Below are 20,882 nucleotides of genomic sequence, written 5' to 3' on the forward strand. Positions count from 1 at the left end.
CACTGGCATTTGACTGACTGGCATATTTCCCCTTCTCTGAGCATCTTAAACCTCTCCATCACCTCCCTCCCAACTTAAGATAGCCACTAAAGGTTCACTGGTTGTTTCAGCTTGTTTACATTTCCTTAGAGGAATTTTTATTAGACTTGCTGATCTGGATACCTTTGACTATTACAGCTGTTTCCTCTCTTCTAGCCAATACCTCTATCCATTTAAAAAGCACAGTGAGTTAACTTCTCTTTGTGGAGATTGAATTGAGGGTGGCTTTTTTTTTTTGTAAATCATCTGGGGAAGAAAGAGGCATAATTTTTAGGGCAACCAAGTGAGGATAAGAGTACACTTGGTTATTTTGGGATGTACACTTACACACCTCCTCTGCTGACAAGTGAGCAAGGCAGTTGATCAAACAGAAAATGGAGTGAGAGGTCTAAAACAACAGGAGCTGACTGTATTGAAGGGGCACAACACCTCAAGGACTGCCACTCCCCCTCTGTGCACATAACATCACCCAGACCGTAAGGCATTGTGCAGGCTGCTGTCACCTGCTGCCATTTTCATCCTGCACTCAGGCAGGATGTTGCAGCCATGTAACACATTAGGTCACTTCCCATACAGTGTTAAACATGTATTTAGCTGTCAGTGTTATTTGGAAAGGAGGAACTGTGCCAGCACCTCATGACCAAGCAATTCAACCTCAGTTGAACTGACTTCAACATGAACCACACGTAGACAGATTTGAAGATCTCATTCCAAACAACATGGTCACCTAAAGCAGCTCACCTGTCAAACTCCATTCCCTACCACGCTTTTGGGTTTCACCTGTTTACAGCTATGACTGAATAGCCATGTCTTACTGTAGAAATGAAACCTAGCTTGACTGATAAAGAAGGAGCACCTATTCCATTTCAGTATCAACTTCACATAAAAAGTAGTGATAAATTCAGAGAAAAGAACCTAAAACAACGAGAAGGGACAAGGGCAAGGGGGAGGGCGAGGGCAACAAACAAAAAAAACCCCAAAAACATACACAAAACACAGAGAAAACAAGCTCTACAAATCTCAAAGCCTGGTATCTGCAGGAGTTTTTAGAAACACAGTACAACACAGCTTATCAGTACAGTCATTGCATGGAACTTAAAATATTTAGTTTTGGTCTGTCTGAACTCTGATCCAAACCATCCTCAATCTTTATGGTTTTATTGGTTTGTTTTCAAGCAGAGGCTCCCCTTTCAAGGTTAAAAGGACTTCCAGGTCTCTACAGAACCTGCTGGCAGTAGGTACTGCCACCTGGCGTTAAGAAGTGCCTTATTACCCGAACTCCTAAACCACAAATGACATTTTGTCAGCCAGTTCCTCATTTACAGCCCATTGCTGTAAATGGAGCAAAACAATTCCTCATAAACCCAACCCTGCCATGAATCACGCTAGGGTCGGGGTTGTGCTCAAGAGGGGACAGGCCAGAACACACAAGTCAAGACAAGGAAGACCATAAGAAAACTACCCAGAGACTGTATCATTCCCAGGGTACCATGTTCCAGACTTGTGGTTCTGACGGAGGCCAACACTTTGTCAACAGCTCAAAGCAGCTGTGCTACCTTAAGTGCCTCCTGCAAGAAAAGAGAAACAATTGCTGTGCAGAAACGGTGCATCCAGCAGAACAACTGCCCTCTTGTGACCTTGGGGAAGTGCTGGGCTGCTTGGCAACTTTCAAAACACAAGCTTTGGTCATCAGGTTGTATCACCCACCCACACCAAACGTCTCCCAGGGGACTCCACTGCATCACCACCCAGCAGCTGGTACTCAGCCCACAGCCAGAAAGGGGCAGTCTAAATACCCTCCTCTTCTTAAAAAATTTGGAAAAGGACAAAAAAAAAGGAAAAAGAAAAAGGACGAAAAAAAGGAAAAAGGACAAAAAAAAGGAAAAAGAAAAAAAGGACAAATAAAGAAGGCCTCAGTAGTCACTTGCAGGCAAATTCTTTCATTTCCCACAACAGATTTAAAAACTCATAACTTGTCACAACCTTTTGAGGCAGTTGGGGAAAGGGAAGTAGGTAAGAGCACAGGAAGAAAAATAAGATGAGAGAAACAAGGAAACTCCCTGGAGAAAGCAGGAAGACTTCTTCAGTCTAATATGGAGCTTCCTATTCCTCTCCCTAGTTTTCAGTCCTGCCCCATTTCCACACACACACTACACTTCCCCTTGATACTTAGCTCGCTAGAATTTAAAACAGAGAAACTTAAAAACTCTTTGCAAATGGCTGGTCAATAAATAGCAAATTATTTTTCTAAAAAGCATGCAATACCTGAAAAGGGTCAATTCTAGTGCTGGCTCCCTACTAGTTAAGTAAAAGGAAAGTTCTCTGGAGGACAGAGCTACCGCAAGGAGACTGAAGTCCAGCCACATGTAATGCAAGAAATTAACAGTTCATCAACTTGAGACTATCTCATGCTAAGTACTAGTGAATCTTGACTGCTATTTTTGCTTCATGAGATGCATATACACAGAGAACACAAACTGAAAGTCTGTGTCCCTTCTTGGAAGCCAAGGATCAGTAAGAACTTGGCAAATTTTATATCTCTGTATGTAAAACCAGATAAAATGCTATAGTATGTGTACCTTCACACAAGAGAGCATTACATTTTCTACCATTTAAGTAGGAAGTGCCCTGTTTAAAATTCTCAATGTATTCAGCATCCCCCCCCCATTTTTAAAAGGGTGAAGAAATATGCAACTCCATAATGTGAAAAGTCATCCCATTCCATTAGGCTAAGAAAATTCTGGAAACTCCTTCTGAGAAAAGTCACCTAATCTAGCTTGACAATCAGCCAAGAGGCCATGACTACATTAAAGAGGCCATGACTACATTAGGATTCTTCTTTCTCAGCAGACCACAAACCTAAATCCTAATCATATTCCAAGGACGGAAGCAAGAAAGATGGTCTTTCTCTAAATGCTTTTCCAGTAGATATTTCCTGGCTGCTTGAAGCAGCCCAATAGCCTCATTTTCCCAATGCTTTCTGTCCATTTAGACAATCATGGAATGGAATGAACCAGTCATTACTGTTGTGAGCAGATCTACATAAAAATGAAAAGCAAAAGGGTAGATACAAAATGTCAACCCTGCAATTAGGCTGCTAGCTAGTCTACTGAAGAGGGAAACATAGCCTGTAGTCATCCATTATTTGAACTCTATAGGCCCACACTGAAACAGGCATTAACTGGGGTCCAGAATTACAAGTATTTCCTGAATATTATTTAACAATTACTCTGCACATACACCTGTAATAGGCAAAACCCCAGAACTCACCATATTCCTATTCAATTTCAGTTCTAGGATGCCCAGAATGTGGCTAATTATACTGAAGTCTTACAAGTACTACTGCTGAACTCAGGACTGTATACATGATACATGTGTTTTAATGTTAAGTGTGTGATTCGCTTCTATGGCAAAGAAAATTACTTCTAATAAAAAGAAAATTCACTGTCCTCCCAACTCACTGACTTGCCCAAAGGGAAAGATGGCCTTAGCATCCTACACATCAGAAGTCTCATTGCTGGCTGCAAAATCAAACTGCTGGAAGAAAAGCTCTTCAATAAGATAGCTGTCTTACACCTTTAAAACTCAGACTCCTCAAACAGCCATGGCAGCTTCTGTAACTTGACTGGCATGACAGGATTTTGGAATTGCAAGTCCTGCCACACCTTTAACCAAAGTTGGTTAAGCAGTGGTTCTTCTGCCTCTAAGCGTGGAAAATACTGCACAAAATCCAGTCTTCCATGGGAAAATAAAAGACCCCATGCCAACCTCAGGTATTCCCATTCTGGGCTGCCACAGCAAGGCTTCAGCTGACCTGTAACTCAGTACCGCCCACAGCACTTTCTCTCTTGCACACATAGATCTCAACTGGACTTCCCACCTTGTTAGGTGGGGCACGACGGGAAAGGCAGGCAGTATTTATGGTAGCCAAGTGGGCACACTGAATCTCAGAAAAGGAATTCTGGATGAGAAGTCCAGCCCGTGGAGAAGAATGAAGCACCCAAACAGGATTCTCATCATCTTCTCTATATAATACCCTATGTCACTTCAGTTATCTGCCATTTCATATTTTAATTCATACAAACATGCACTTGTAAGAACAAGGATAGGACTAGAAAGGAGAAAGACTTCAAGAATTTGCTTTTTCTCCCCTCTCTCACCTCCTTCCCCCTGAACAAACCCAGCTTCATCATTGGAAAAGAAAAAGTCCCTTCTCCCCAAAAGTTTTAAAGGATTTGTGCAAGGGTACATAATCACAAAGGAGAATTGGTATGAAGGATCAGATTATTCAGTATTACCCAAAAGAATAATGTTGTGCAGGAAAAATCATTACATTGACCAGGCTGCCAGCTGAAGTGGAAGAAAAAATGCTGTTCCTTCAGTTCTGCCACACCAGGCACTGGCCAAGCCTGTCTGTGGAGTGGACAAGCCATGGAACTGTCTTCTCATGTAGGTCACTAGGCTCAGCCTACACCCGCATTTTGGGGTATGTAAAGCACTAGTATTTCCAGCATGGTACGTTCCTTGGTAGGAAATTCTACTTAAATTTGGCAATTGAAAGTGTATTGAAGAAGTAAGCTGGGAGAAAACTTGGCTTAGCCAAACACATCAAATAAATATTGGGACAAAGTTGGGAATGTCAAAGCTAACAAAGATAAAAGCGCTAGAAACTGCAGTTCCAATATGAGGAACATCATTATTTATTAGGTTAAAGTCTCCTTGCTTTGGTTTCATCCTACACACACGTTCCTGCTGGGTATAAAAAGCTGAGACAGATCTTGGTGATGAAAGGCCGTTAAACTATTAGGTCCCTACTGTACATTATGCCATAAATTTAAATGAATTTTGCTTCCATATGGAAATGTCTCTCCCTGTAGGTAAATGCAGCCATATTCATGCACTTATTTTTACATGAAATAGAAAATAAAAGGAAACTCCACCACCATGGCTATTCTTTTAGAGCAAGAACAAAAGCTATTCATGTATCAACTGCATGCTGGCAACACACTGTTCAGCAGCAGTAAGAATAAACACATTCATTAACCATTAGGATTTTCCAGCTGCCAAGACAGACTGAGAATGTCTCAAAAAATCATTGATAAATCACCGAGTATGGAAAACCCTGAAAAGCAATTGTCCTGCTTTTTCTTGTTGTTCAGCCCAGCTACAAAATGTGCCAGCCCCTAAACAATGGCTATCAACGAAGCTTTAGAGTCACAAGCAAAACATAAGAATTAATTCTTATGTAGCTTGCTCTTTACAGATGTTGACTTTAAATGGAAAATTTGTTGTTTCATGATGGACACATACACATACATTAAGGGAGAAAGGTAAAGCTGCACTCAGTTAGCATGTTATGGAGGTAAATTATGGAATAAAAGTATTTTCACATATTTAAATACATCAATAACCAAACGTAGCTTTTTAGTCTTCCAGTACTACTCAAGTGCACCGCAACAGGAAAACAAAAAATACAAAACAAAAAAATAACCCCCAAAAATTCCACCATGCACTTGCCTTCAGGAGTTCCTCCTCCAAAGGACAAACCCAGAATACTGATGAATACTTACCGCTCTTGCGCTTGCCCACCCCAAATAAAGTAGACATTTAGGAATGGCGATTGCTTCCCAAAACAAGGGAAATGTAGAAACAAATTGAAAAAATGTCACACTGGACTTCAGTAATTTCTGCAGTTGCTTTCACAGTGACTCTAGAATTGACAGTTTACACTAAAAACTGTGTATCATACTAAGAAGAGGAGTATAAGCAAGCAAGAGGGCTGGATAAGGAGCATAGCAGTAGCAGCAGAATTCTGCTTGGGGGAAAAACAAACAAACCCCACCAAAGCACAAAAAGATAATCCTTGAAAGAAAAAAAAGTATGCCAGGGATACAGACTAAGAGGTAGCATAACAACCTGTGACAGAAGAGGAATCAGGAAAAACACTAAATTATTGGCAAAGTGTAAGAGCTGGAAAACAACTGATGGGAAGCGGGGGGCGGGGGGGGGAGAGGGGAGTGGGAAGGAGAAGCTGTGTGAAGTTGACTGAGAATCCACCAAAAGCCAGCCAGAAAATTCAAACAGAGGCAATGATGTAGCATGCATAGAGAATAAGATCATTTTATTAGAGTATGCTAGACAGAACTAAAGTCAGACTCATAGAATAGTTCCAGTCATGCTGAGGAAGCTATCTCATGTTAATAGGACCAGCATTTCTGGCATGCTTTAGAGAAAGAAAGAGTGCCCAGAATTTAGCAGTAGCTGCTTATAGGAAGTGGCAGGAAAGAAGAGCGAAAAGAGACCATAATTAGATCAAGCTTATGGGATGAGACTGGTGACAGCAATAGCAAAGTAAATGGACTGAGGTAAGAGCCCGCATTCTCAAAGTTTTAAAGGAGAGACTAAGAAAGCTAGGACAGGAGAAGGCTGGGGTGTGAAAATGATGGGAGGTTTTTCAAAATCATGAAGATGAAATCATAAGGGGAATGAAGAACTGATATTCACCAAATCCTGCATAACTAGAAAAACAATACTGGCAGAAACCAGTGGGAGACTGGTGTAAGTACCACTGCACACAGCCAGTAAAAAACATGAACTTGCAGGGTAACACAATTATCAGATTCAGAAAGATTTCAGACAAAGTCACAGACAAGGTCCAACACTAAGTAGACACTAAAAGAACTAGGCAGGGACTTATATATCCCTAGTACAACAGTTCTGCATGATGGGGATACTTATGCTGAGAATAAACTACTGAGAGTGGCTGCGCACATGCTTTCCAGACCCAGCGTCTGCAGTTGCTGGAGTCAGAAACAGAGTCCTGAGTCAACTCAGGTCCTGGTCTGAGCCAGGAGAGCATCTCTTATGTTCTTCATTTGAGTTCCAGCTCCACCAAGCAGTATCTTACATCTCTTCTCTCATATTGACAAAACTGAGAAAAACATGGAAGTACCCCAAAACAGGAACCGAAAAAGAAGGAAGTGCTAGAGCAAGTTTATGCTGTGCAGGGAACAACCACTAAAAGAGAAAGGTAACCACAGTAGAACTCAGGTTCAAATAGAGGGAAGCAATTCAAAACTGTTACTATTTTATTAATACTTTTGTAACCATTTAATGCTTAAAGGACAACCACCCAGCCTGTAACAGGTACCAAGCACAACCAGAGCACTCTGTTCAATATTCTCAGAATACCAAGCACGCATGGTCTGGTGGTATCTCACGCACCCAAAACAAGACAGACACAGATTCGGTATTTTCCCATCTCCCGCATAACAGGAGTAAAGCATTCTAGTAACAACCTGTATTACCAAAATCCTTAAGGAGTTATCTTGGGGCAGTCATGCTTTGTCAGACTCAGAACAGAAAGAATAGAAATCCAGCCTTTCAAACAAAAACATGCAGCTTTGGATGGGGGGCGTGAGGGAACTGGAATGGAAATTCTGTAGGCCCTAGGCATGCCCTTTAAAATGAAGTGACTACAGGAAAAATGGTCAGAATTACACTGGTTATCTGTAGGATCAGTCAGTCATCAAAATTGGCTGAGGTTGCCATGAAGAGTGGTAACATTTGATGGAAGAGAACAGAAGCTCTGTTTCATATGAGAACATAATTAAAGCCTGCATAAGGATAGAGGCAGGACGAAAATCCAAAGAAAACTTTCTGCACCCAAATGTCTTTGTTGCTTGGAGATTGCATGAGGCTTGAGAGCAAGAAAAAGTCGGTTTCTCTGGATGTTATGACTACCCATCATTGCAGTCAGTACAGCAAGGTAGAAGTTACACTACCTGCAAGGTCAAACAATACCAACTCTTCTCAGAGATACCTCCCAGCTGAGAGAAAAAGGGCTTTCATGGTCTGACCCATACAGTGATGTAACTTTATTTAAAATTAAAAAAAAAAAAAAAAAAAAAAAAAAAAAAAAAAAAAAAAGACTTCTGTAATTACAAACAAGTAAGACACAGAACAGGTTATCACCACAAAGAATTTCCCAAGAACCCTCAGGAAATTGCCCAGAACACGATAGCCAGAGAACACACTCCTACATGCATTCAGAAAGAATACTTAGTATAATGAACAAATTAATCGTGCAAACTCATGAAGGAGCTAGGCAAGTTAAATCATAGCCCATTCATTCTCTCCTTTTTCAGGGAAGGATGAAGGAAACCTACATGGCATATTAATCAGTTAGCTCTTGAATTACAGAGTATATCATGCCAAAATCTTTGCAAATAGCAAGTCTTCAGACATGAGAAAGCAGAATGAAAGTTAACTTACTGTGTTATGCATATTTTAAGAGAAACAAAGAAAAAAAAAAAACAACAAACAAAAAATCCCCCACAAAACCACTCTGGCAGCCAGACATCTGTCACAAGAGTAAATCTATATTCCAGTAGTATTTCAGATTTCCACCCCCACTGTACTCTCCATTTCCAGAACAACAGGATTTGTCTGACAGCAGCTGATGGACAAGGAAAAAAGGCAGACTAAGAGGCTTTTATAATTCACAAAATTGGGACTATTGAGCAACTTGGTGATATTCTGCTTTATCATGTCAAGATTACAGCCCTTCCTGCTTTACAAAAAATGGGAGAGGGGGTGTTAGACAGAGAAGGAAGCCCCCAACCCCAGTTGCTGTTTCCATCAACACCTGACTGGAGGTAGTCTGGTGTCCAGGTCTGCACTGCAATTACAGGAAAGACACAGACACCTTTAAAAGCACTTTGATTCCCTTTCTAGCAAACGGAACACTAGATGGTGCTACATCCGTGCTCCTATCTTTACGCCCTCAGATGAATGGTAGCAGCAAGAAAAAGAAAAGTTCAAAGGAAAAAAAACTGGGACAAGATACGTGCCTCACACATGTAGTAGCCGAGTACCACTTCCACATCATACAGTGCTGCCCCACTATCCACCAACCTCACGATTTGAGTCTCCTTCTGCCCTTTTACCTGTAGGAGCTCCACAAGTGATGGCAGTAGAAACTCTGTAAGTCAGGCCACATCGAACTTTTCTCTTAAATCTTGCTAACAAAACCAAAAATGAAGTAATAATTACAAAAAAAAAAAATCTACTACAGCAGCTACTGAATCCATTTTCAAGTTTAATACTACTAGTGTTTAGAAAATACATGCTCCACCAGTAACATGTTTTTTTATAACAACTCTTAAAACATTCACAAACACTTTTTTTTCTTAAATGGAACAATTGTCCTATTTGATTTGCCCTTCTATGCTCAAATTAGCACAGATTCAGAAGCATCTACTTGCACAGGCATAACACTTCAGTTATAGCAATTATGAGTTTTGGATCGCTTTACTATCAGATTCAGTGGGAAAGAAGAAGTCTTTTAGGGTGCTGTCCCCCACTCAGAGGTAACAGTGGCTTAAAAAAAAACTTTTCAACTCACTGTTTTTTGACACCCAGGCCCACCCCTGCAGTGCTCATTCCCTCGGTTATGCCAACATAACTGCTTTCAGGTCACACAGTAGAACTGGTAAGAGGTGTGACCTAGCTAACAAGTAACCCACATCTCCCCTCTGCCACAAAAGCGGGGAAGGGATTCTATCCAGACCAGTTGCCTAAAATACCTCCAGTTGCACTCCCACAGAAATCTGCACAAGCACAATTCTGGGGTGGTTTGGGGACAGGAAATGTTTAAGCCAATCCTGTATCCAAGAAAACATGCTTAGCACAATCAGAATATGCAATGCACCCTCAGCTACATTACATCTGCTCTCAGGTCCCAGGCAGGAAAGATGGTGCTGCTGACAGAATGACGAAGTGCCTCTCTACTGCCAGCAAACGTAAGGGGCGGGGGGGGGAAGCAAGCCGCAAGAATTTAAAATTCTTTGAGCACCAATGCTGGTCTTGAAAGTTAAACAGCAAAACGTGCACATCATATAATTTGTTCTTAGGCTTAAGTTATGTCAGAGTCAACTCCAATTACATTATCATTAGCTGGTTACATTTCAGAAAGCATCACCACACAGCACTGTAACTCAGTTTCCCATTTTTTTTTTCCTAACTGTGTTCAAACCTTCATTTGCAAGAATTTTTGCAGATGACCTTTACAATAGACTCTAGGTGTTAGTCTTAGACTAAAAGAAAATAGATTACCCTGATTGCTGAATTTGAACATGCCTGCTCTAGGATGAGTCAAGGCTTGGCATATAGAAAAAAAATTATGGTATATGTAGATTTGATGTGAGCAATTTCTTTCCCACTAAATAGTTTAAAAGTGTAAATAGTGCTAACCTATTGTGTAGGTCAGTCAGACCTACACAAAGTCTTCATGTTAAACCTTCTGACAATCCTTATTCATCTGCAAGTATTTCTCTTTCTGCTTGTTTCAAGAGTACACACTGCATACCACCACATATTACTGACAAAGTAGAGACTTTACAGAAGTATGAGACCAGTTCCTAACTCCCAGTCTATGTCCTTTGACACATTTAAAAGGCACAGCAAAGAGCTGAAACTCAGAAAAATCCATTTAAAAAGAAAAAACCCAAAAAACCCCAAACCAACCAACCAAAAAAAAAAAAAAAAACACTTATCACTGTTTCTACTGCAAGTCTTACCATGTTATCTCCAGGTCACAAACAGTACAAATTTGCTGCTGCAGAACAGCTAATTCCTAAAAAAGCATTATAGGATCAATCAGTAACCCACACTTTGCTGACAACTAAGCAAGAAAGAGATTCAGAAACTACATCAATCTTGAAAGAGTGTGAGGTAGGAAGACATGCACTGACCTCCATTTAACAAAAAGTACTTTTAAAAATCAAAAAAGTAAGACAGGGTTTGTCTTGCCTTTCAAGGAACCATAATCAAGACGGCATCTTGATTCATGAAAGAATTTGATTGTTTGGGCTTGTAGTCAGAAACAGAAAAACATAAAGTTAACATCTTCCTGTTAACAGGGGAGGAAGGGGAAGGGAGACAGGACACAGGCAACAGAACAACTTGCAAGACAGATCCTTCTACAAGGGGCCTGGAAAACAGTTATGCTACCAGGAATGCAGCTATGTAATGTATAGAGTTTCTAGTCTACCTACCAAGCAAATACCTTGAGGGCAGTCAAAAGAGTGACCCATTTATAAATGAGCTCTAAACCCATGAATACAAGGGAGGAGGGATGGGGAGTTAGTTTCTGTTAACAAAACATTTATTTTATGTAGAAGCATACCTGACTGAAAGTGACTTCAGTGTTAATCCTGCTGCTTGTCTTCTCAAGGGAATAGGGATGGACATGCAGAGCATCTCTTTCCTTCTTTCTATTTTCTTTTTTCAGAATATCAACCCTTAGCAACTACTCAGCAGTTGGGCTGAGCTAAGTTAAGGCATACTACAAAAGTATCTGTTGATGGTCACCATTAACTAGTTCTCTGACCTACAGACAATTCTAGAAATGGCTGGAGGTAACTCAGGATAAAGGTATCTGGCAGTCAATTAGAAGGACTCCAGTCTTATTTCTATTTTTCTCAGCCCTCTCATTTGTCCCTCCTGAAAACTCAGCTGACTCCTCAAACATTCCCAAAAGACCTTGGAACTGACAAGGTCACTTTAAGCTAAAAGAAACCTCACAGCTCAGCCAACAAACCATGCATTTGCAATGGAAACTGCCTGTCATTTCATGGCCATATCCATGACTAAACTGAGTTACAGTGATTATTCAAACACAAAAAAATTGGGTCAGCTGACCACATCACTAAAAATCTAATTCTACTTAAAATACTACACTTAAACACAGTCCATTTATTTGTATGAACTCTATGATAAAAATGCATTTAACCTTTCATATGACCATGCAGAAGAAGCTTCTCCTTATACATTAACTTTTATAGTTCCAGAACTAATTTGACAACAATGGAATAGCTTTGAAAAGCAAAAAGAGGTAGAGTCAAAACATGATGTTATATACTGTTTCTCCCATCCCCTTCTCACACAAAGCAATTCTCACATCAACAAAAATCTAAATTATGTTGAACATTAGGACAACCATTCCATTATTTTAAGCTGCAGTATTTCCTTCCCCTCATTCCTGACTTTCAGTTCAGTTCAGACCAGGACATTTTCCAAACAAACTTCAAATAGTTTGACTTCCCAAGCACATAAGTATAGTATCTTGGTTTGGTCAAGCCTGTTTGCAAGAGCCTTAAACCTTACAAACTGCTTTCATTGAAAATCCAGATGCTTGTGAAATCACTTCTTAAACAAGAAAAAATGTGCAGAACAGCAGCAGCATTGTCTACGAACCAAGTATCTCACCAACAGCTTAAGAACAGAAGCTTAACTATACATTTCCATATCCTTCCCAAGATAAAAGATTTCACTGCTTACCAGTAATGGTGCAGGCATCTCTGTACTCTCTGCAGTCTGGCACATCATCTTCCACTGCTTCACTTACATAGTGCTCTTCGTGAATGCCTGTGTCACAGGCTAGGACTGCATGATTCGACAGCTCCGAAGGAGGCACAGTGGCGGCCAAAGTGCAGTCGTGCAAAGCTGTGGCGTCCAGCTTGGCAGGTTTCACAGGGTTGTACAAACTGCCATCAGGGGGACCAGCACTGGAGACTGGGTCTGGCTGGCAGAAACAGAACTCTTTCTCTTTGCTAGAGTTGGCTTCAAGAAGTCTGCAAAACACAAAAGAAACAAATGTTCAATTCAAGCCATTCCAAACAGCATAAATCAGAACAGATAATCTTCTTTTTCTTAAACATTAGTTTAACCTGACAAATTCAGCAAATACTAAAAACCAAACAGTCTTCATGGAGTAGCTGCCTATCTTTGCACAGTCATGTCAGGTAGGAAAGTGCTATTCCTTGTACAGTGTTATTTACTAACAGCTGATTAAATATCCAGATTTTTGCCTAACCCAACTTGGGGTAAGCACAGTCCATCCACCTTGGCTCTGTCACCAACTAGCTTTCTCACACCAGCCAAAGGAAAGCTCTATGTAACCCAGCTTGCTGCATGAGTGACACTGTACAGACAGACTGCACATCATTGGTTGACTTACTGGTATTTTAATAACATCATCATTTGAAATTGACTGATAGCAAACAATACAGAAATGATTAGGAGCTTATACTGTAACTCTGGCTAGGCTTATCCTCTCCACTGGGCCACCCTGCACAGCCTGGCTCTTCACTGCCAGACTGCCAGCTGGCATCTTTGCTCCCTTTACAGAGTGCACAGGAAACAGAGCTCAAGGTGCACTGGGTTAAGGCAGTGTCCACTTATTGAGGCTGATGCACTGGGAAGCAGCAAACAGGGAACAAAATCCTTCAAAGACAGATACCAATGCCCCCAGCCAGATTAAATGGGCCAGAGAAGGAATGAAGAAGAGCACCTCCTATGCAAAAACTTCACAAACCTTTTGGGTAAGGGGCTAAAGGCACTGCAATAATTGGTGGTATGATACTGCTTTTGGTTATCAGCAGTAACCAAGAAAAGATGCAAATGCTTATTACTGCTAGGAAAGGAAAATACAGTTATGGGATTGCAGAAAACCAGACTTGGGAAAGGACTTGAAGGGTGGGAAAAAAAGACTTTATAAACATAGTAGTTACAAGGCATAAGCAGCAGCCAGGAAACAGGCCACACAAGAACACCCAGACTACATGGGAAAAGCAAAAAGACAGCCAGCAAGATGACACAAATGCACTGGTCTGCAAGCAGAAGGTGTGGATGCAGCACAATATGCAAACGCAGCAACAGAAAATGCTATGGTCAGCATTTCATTGAGAACCAGAAATAAAAGTTTTCTGAAGAATCCTATGAAAAAGGTTCTCGTTAATCTCTAGGAACATGTCCGATAATCTTATATTGCTGTTAAAGTTATACTCAGGATTTTGGCATCTTATTTTCTGGCATTTCTAGTAAATAACATTATCGCTTCACCAAAGCATGGTAGTATTTCTAGAAACTCATTGCAAGACTCAAGCCTCTGTCTCTAAACTGTCAAGATACAGATTATGCATTCTAGACCTTCTGGGAGTAAGCTTCAGAGAAACCTTGCAACAAAGTTGTAACACTGTACAAGCACCATGTTTTCTCAACCTATTTTTCCCTTTCACCACAGGCATAAGAACAACAAAGCAAAATTCTCTCCCCCTCTCAGAGGGTCTCAACAAGGACTTGTTTACACTGAATCAGAACACCACAACTGGAAAACAGATGGGCAATATTAACTCTGGGGGGGAAAAAAAAAAAAACAAACAAACCACCCCATACACAAAACGACATTTCATTAAGTTTTCCTCAATTTCATACATTTGTATTTCTGCATGGTATCACTTAACCTGGAAATAGTTCTCACACTGAGAGGCTCAAAACCTGTATTTTGTAATGATCGTAATAGCTACTGGAACAGATTAAATCAAATGATAAATTTATGATACCATACTCTCATACAAATGGTACTCTACTGTGGCAGCTGCAGGAAGAGAAAGTTTCACTCGAGTGCTTTAACAGAAAATCTTACGGTTCCCCTGCAGAGCACCCATTATTCCTGCACTATCACAGTACATACTGAAAAGAACAATGGGGTCACTTGTACCGATTATTTTTTAAATGATCCCCTTTCAAGTGGCTCTTTAGGAGTAACAAGAGGGAGATTACTGATATTAGAAATTAGTTGTTCAAGTGAAGTTGGAATCAAAATGCAAATCTTCGTTTTTCCCTCTGTGTTGAAGATAGAAACAGCTTAAGCTATAAACAAGAAAATATACTGGAAATGCACAGACTGACTGATGAAAAGGGCTCCATTTTGTCCTACTTGCTACCACACATCTGTGAATCACATTTTGTTTTGGGAAACTGTTAGATAAGTCTGTTGTTATGAACAAGGGCATGTCTGGGAGTAAGTAACTGAAAGCATTAACAGTACTCTTCAGCTTTTTTTGCCCTGCTCTCCCCTCCTCCCCATGCCCTGCCTTAGCAACTACAGGAAGCCAGCAACATAACAATGCTACCAAATGAAGTAACACCGATAACCAAAGTGTGATTTGTGTGTAAAAGTCTTCAAGTGAGTTCTGGGAATCTGCGATCTTGTAACTTTTCTGGACACACTGACATTCAACATCTGACATACCTGATCACCTTTACTCATTCACCACTTTATCTCCCACACAGCCCTCACCAAAAATACTTTTGGCCAGAACATTACATTGCAAGTTGCGTTAGAAGTTTGTGCTGAATGAGTTTCACCTCTCCCCTTTCACCCAGCTTAACATTCACCCTGCTGAGGTACCATGGACCCAGTTCTCTCCGTCCTGTAAGCTGCACTCCAACAGCTTCTGCCTTGTCACTGATAAAAACAAGTAGAGAGATGCATTCAGAAACAAAAAGTCATCTGTGCTCTTCCTTCACACAAGCTGCTCCACTGTTGGCACTTATGGAAACTATAAACAAATAGAGCTTGAAAAAAGAAACAAGCCACAAAAACCACCCCCCAAAAAACCCCCACGTCAGTCTGCTGCAGAAACACATGTAACTTCTACATGAGATAGTCAAGTTCTGGATTAAGGAAGAGAATTTGCCTTGATCTTAAAACCTTGTATCATGGAGGGAAGAAAGCAGGCATAAATGTGTATGCCTGCTTCCTTTCAGACTTATTTAATATCCTCGATTTCCATACACACAGTGGAAAAATGTTGTTCAGACTCTATCAAATCTGTAGAGGCACTGTTTGCATGGCCTCTCTTGCAAGGCAAATATTACCACCTAATCCAGGGGCACACACTTTTCCTTTAAACTTTCATCTAAATCTTCCTGTTGCAGAAGAGAAAAACAAACTACAGCTGAGCAGTATTTACCAGATTGCCAAAACAGCCATGAAGAGAAACAGACACTGTAGCTACTATACCCACAAAATACAAAACTTAAATATTATTCTTTAGTCAGTCTCACCTGCATATACAGTATTCATAACAAGATGACACAAGTTGTTATTGCAGTGTTTCGTATTTACTCCTTCTGACATCCAAAAGACCATACAATTTTTTGCAGTGTTTTGTATTTACTCCTTCTGACATCCAAAACAAGTACACAATTTGCAAGTCAGATTATGACTTTTCTTGATGAAAATTCAATGTATTTCATTATTTCTACTGTATATGTCAACAGCAGCCTGCATACAGGATTTAAATAACTCGTCTTCTACCTAATATAACATAATTCAGCTTTTGCCTCAGTGGCTGTATTGCACCATTTCTACCAGTCTAAATACAATGGCAGTTTGGGGCCAGTAAACAGACCTAGGTCTAAAGAAATACTTAATTTGGAATGTTTGAACTTAATTCTTCAGTGTAAAACTGTTCACAGAAAGATCCCGATTCCCTTAAGTTTATCACCTAAATGTTTTTAAGCAGGTCATTTTACTCTGAAAAAAACCCTTATTTGTAAGCTGTTTGTTAAAGGCACTCATTCAAATCTTGTACTTCCTAAGAGCAATGATGTAAGCACACAGACTTGCTCCTGCACACCTTCTCTGTACAATACCCAGATTTTGGTCTAACCCAACAAATGCTTAAAATAGAGTGTCTGCGTGATTACTGTATGAAGAGCTTAAGTTCTATATACACCAAACGCCATTGTCATCTAATAGTACACCTACACAATAGTTTGGACTATGACTGCAGTGTAACTAGACTCGATCAAGAAGTACATTGGGTACCGATTACAGTGTACCTGTGGCAGCCCAGATTACAAAAGCCAAGTCAAAAATTGAGTTGTAGTTAGCCAGCACTGCATTCCACTTTAAAAAAAGTTATCCAGCTGTAAGTACCTAGGCAAAGCAGTTCAAAGCTAACAGACACATTTACATCAGATAAGAGCCAAGATTTGAGGGTTTGGAGGTAAAGAAAAAAAAATCTCCACATCAGTCAGCCATTTCTGGGTACTGGCCATTAAAAAAAAAAAAAAAAAAAGAAGTTCATTGTTTGTTTGCAGGGTGTTTTGGGGGGGAGGGAGTTGAGTTTCATATGTCACAAATTTCATACGAATGCAAATAAAATAAACCACTTGCTCTTTCACAGCCATTTGAGATAAAGTTTTTCTGCAATCAGGATTAAACACAGCTTAACTCTGAATCTAGAGACACAAATGAGTTAAAGTAATCCTTCTTCCTCCCCCAAAGGCAGTAAAAGACATGGAGCTATTCAGCCATGTGCCTACCCAGAGCCCAGCAATGCCAACAAATACATTATTTGTAACCTTGTAATATTATTCTCATCACCATCTTAGATTGCACCAACAGCAATTTACTGTAGTCACAAAATGTCTGGAACTCCTACAAATGATGTGCTACCCAAGAGCCACAGGCTGCACCCTATGGTGATTATTAAGCTTTGAACAATTTTTAGTTATCTATCTAGCTCAGATTTGGTGCTTCAAGTAATACTTTTATTCCTTAGTCTAAAATGGCAGTTTGACCACTGCAAACATCTGCGAATTTAAAGAAATACTTCCTTAAAAGAGGGGAAAAATATCCTTCTATTGCTTCCGACTAAAATCTTTCCCTTTTTTCTAGGTCATCCTTTTGCTATGCACACTCTCATACTTAATTTAACTAGGCTATTTGGTTTAGAGCAATAGCACAGTTCTGAAGCAAAACCATTTACTGTGAACTAGCTGTTTTTTCAGAACTTTGGTGCACATGAACAATCCATTCCCTTTTGAGTAAGAGAACCTGAAAACTCCGCTCCAAGATACACTTCAAACGCAACCTGCTGCCAAACAGGGATGCGGGACTTCAAATAACCCTGTGGGCTACATCACTGCAAGGTCATCTGGCGTGTACCTATGACATTTTTCTCCTTCAGAAAGCTCCAAACTGCACAGGTAAGTGGGACATTCAGCCCAAGGTGCCAAGCTAAATCTAATCTAAAGTAACCCACCCAAACCAGTAATGAAGATTTAAGAAGCTTCAGTGCCAACAACTTTGATCTCCTCATCCATCCCTACTGACCAAAGTATTTGCTAATTTAGACAGAACCTCAGGGTACCAAGGGATTGAGCGAGCTTTCCACTCTTAGCATCTGCCTGGAGCTACAGAGCTCTGATCCTGTATTCTCATTTACTAATTTACTAATTCTCATTTAGTAACTAACCGATGGTTAAACACTTCAGAGGGTTTCAGGGTGTGCAAATTCCTCCCTTTAATGTACTTGCAAGACTCCCACCAGAAATGTTCTTCCTTGTTTTGTACATCACTTTGTAAATCCACTAAACACCTCTGTTTTACTAAGTTCTTTAAAAAGAACCCTCAAGCTTCTTATTTACATGAAAAAACTTTCTTCAGATGCAAAATGCCCCATGCAGACACTGGAGCAAATCAAAGCCAATTTGTATGTCTGTCTAATCTGTGAAATAGATTAACATGCTGGCCTACCCTTGATAACTCAGAATACAGTCTTCAGTCTGTGTTTTGGAAAATAATCACTGAATTGACCAAAGCAACTTAGTAAGTCTTGCTTCAAGCATTCAACTTGCTTATTTCTTTACTAATTCACATCTTGCATCCACAAAAGTTTGCAATTTTTTAAATTTAAAAACAATTTCTTCACCGAGTGGGTGAGCTCAAAAGCCAGTCAAAATGCCTACATCCATTTAAACACACTTTGTCATACCATAAAGAAACAACCATTTGCACTAAGTCTGGCTTTTACACACACACACATATATATATATAAAAAATCATTATTTAACTTTTAGATAAAGACTGAATTTGATCCCAAATAATTTACTGAGTTGTTTTAATCTTGTCCTGTATTATATACTCTCTTATAAATCATGGGGTTTTATTTTCCACTCAGGAGCTAGCTTTTACATATGCAGAATTCTGACTGCTTAGTTAAACCTCTAACTAGAGGGACGTAAACAGTCAAAGTGTCATAGATGAATGACAGAATGTGACAAGCAGTTCATTTACCTTCAAACACTTTACATAAAAACAAATACTGCATTTCTCATGTTAGAAGAGATCCATTATTTTTACAGCAAATTAAATGGACAAGCATCTTGGACAACTCTAGACTACATCCTTATCCAACGTTTTAAAGCCATTTAAGAACCTTTTAATCAAACACCTTTCCTAGACTACCCTGGAGGAAACACTGCCTTGCTCTCTTAACAGGGTTTGTGCATCCAGTGACCAAGGCAGTCGCACCAAAGCTGCCTGCTACCCCAACATCACACAGACCCTTTTACTCAAGCCTTATATTATGCTTAAACTATATTCCATGCTTTTTTTTTTCTTTTTCATAGAGGGGTTAGGAACTCTTTGGCCTAGCCAAATGCAATCTTTTCAGAGAAATATCAACACCCAGTGGTTATGTCACGTGCTATGAAGGATCTTCTCAGGTATATGCCTCCCCAAAGAGGGGCTTCTTCTGCCTACAAAACCATTAAAGAACGTTTTCAAGCTGAAGATTTGAAGGCTTTCTAGAATCACTTTTTATAAAGCCTCATAACCAACAAGTATTAAGCAGATGAAGGCATCCAAAACCAGAACAATACCTGGCTAACTGCCAGCGGTATGGCAAAGTCATTTAGAATAAAAGAGTCACCACTAGAGAACAAAAGCCAGAATAGCAGCAGCAATAACCAAAAAGATACTTAAACGGTAGTATCAACATGTAAAGCATAAAACCTTAATCTGAAGTTCCCCAAAGCTGCTGCTGTGACCTTGTTTGGCCTTATTTGACCATTAAGTCATCAATCAAGACAGTCATGTTTTCTCAAAAATTAATGCAAGTCAAAACATGACAAATAGAAAGCCCCATTAAAAAAAAAAAAAAAGAGAAAGAAAAACACCTCACTGTTCTCCACAAACCAAAGTTTCTCACCAGTAGGACTTGGCCTTCAGAAGGAGCCCATCAGTCTCTTCTTCCCTCAGGCCAAGGGAGATTGGAAGCATACTGTAAGACAAGCCCTGGGTTTGACCTTTGCAGCTGTGAGTGCACAAGTGTGCTCTCACCCAGCTTTATGTAACACTGCCCCTCTCTGCTCTGAAGTTCCTTGAGGCAAATGTTGCAGGGTTCTATAAATAGTTCTTCCTTGTGCAAGACTCGCATTACACTGGGAGCTTTTTACAGCTCCCTCTCCTTATATTTAATGTAGGCCACCAAACTTGCCCTCCCTGCCCCCCCCCCCCCCGATCCCCTGTGAACAAATGAAAGTGAAAACAGTTAAAAATTAGTGCATCACGCTACTGTCTGGGAGATCTTAGCTAGACATGCTGTGTACGTGGTCTTGGAAAGGGAAAGCTGTTTGACCACCACCACTAGTACAGAGTCCATGAGAACTGCATATGCAGTCAAACAAGTAATTCATCAGGTAACAAAACAAAGCTCAGAGGTATGGCAATGCAAACTATGAACACCTCAGACACGTACTTTCTATTCACACCCATGCACATGCAAGGTGCTCACTGAGGTAGATCAATACAAGATGGGTCCAAGGGGCATGGTCCAATACTTGCTGAAGAGAAGGAAAGGATCTAATGACTTAAAAAAACCCCAAAAACCCAAACAAAAACCCAAACAAACCACCAAACCATTTGGGATGAGGTTGCTGTTGTATTTAGCATGTATGAACTCCCGCCTCATACACAGCCAATACACAAGCTAAACTACGTGAACACCAGCTTCAGTACATTAACACATATGCTGCCTACCAGCATTACCTCCTCATACCACTAAAAAAAAAGGCAGCTATCAAAGATTTGTCAAACAGTTCATGTATGGGGGAAACTATTACACCAGCAGCAAGCCAGGTCCTCAAATAGTATGGATGGGAACAGTGATAACAGAAACCTGAAAAGTGTGGCTTGTTTA

The 20,882-nt window shown here is 40.2% G+C and overlaps 1 protein-coding gene across 9 annotated transcripts in view; it reads right to left on the minus strand.

Annotated features, from left to right (window-relative positions):
* Nucleotides 1–20,882, minus strand: part of TRAK1 (trafficking kinesin protein 1) — a 143,093-nt gene that overhangs the window by 80,309 nt on the left and 41,902 nt on the right. For all 9 annotated transcript variants that reach the window (XM_076331006.1, XM_076331010.1, XM_076331011.1 and 6 more), the window contains exon 2: nucleotides 12,382–12,674. Coding sequence is in view for 2 of the 9 variants with exons in the window: in XM_076331003.1 (XP_076187118.1) it covers nucleotides 12,382–12,674 (293 nt within the window). In the remaining 7 variants the exon portion in view is untranslated. The remainder of the gene's footprint in view (nucleotides 1–12,381; nucleotides 12,675–20,882) is intronic.

This window comes from Aptenodytes patagonicus, chromosome 2, assembly GCF_965638725.1.
Source record: "Aptenodytes patagonicus chromosome 2, bAptPat1.pri.cur, whole genome shotgun sequence".
Classification (NCBI taxonomy): domain Eukaryota; kingdom Metazoa; phylum Chordata; class Aves; order Sphenisciformes; family Spheniscidae; genus Aptenodytes; species Aptenodytes patagonicus.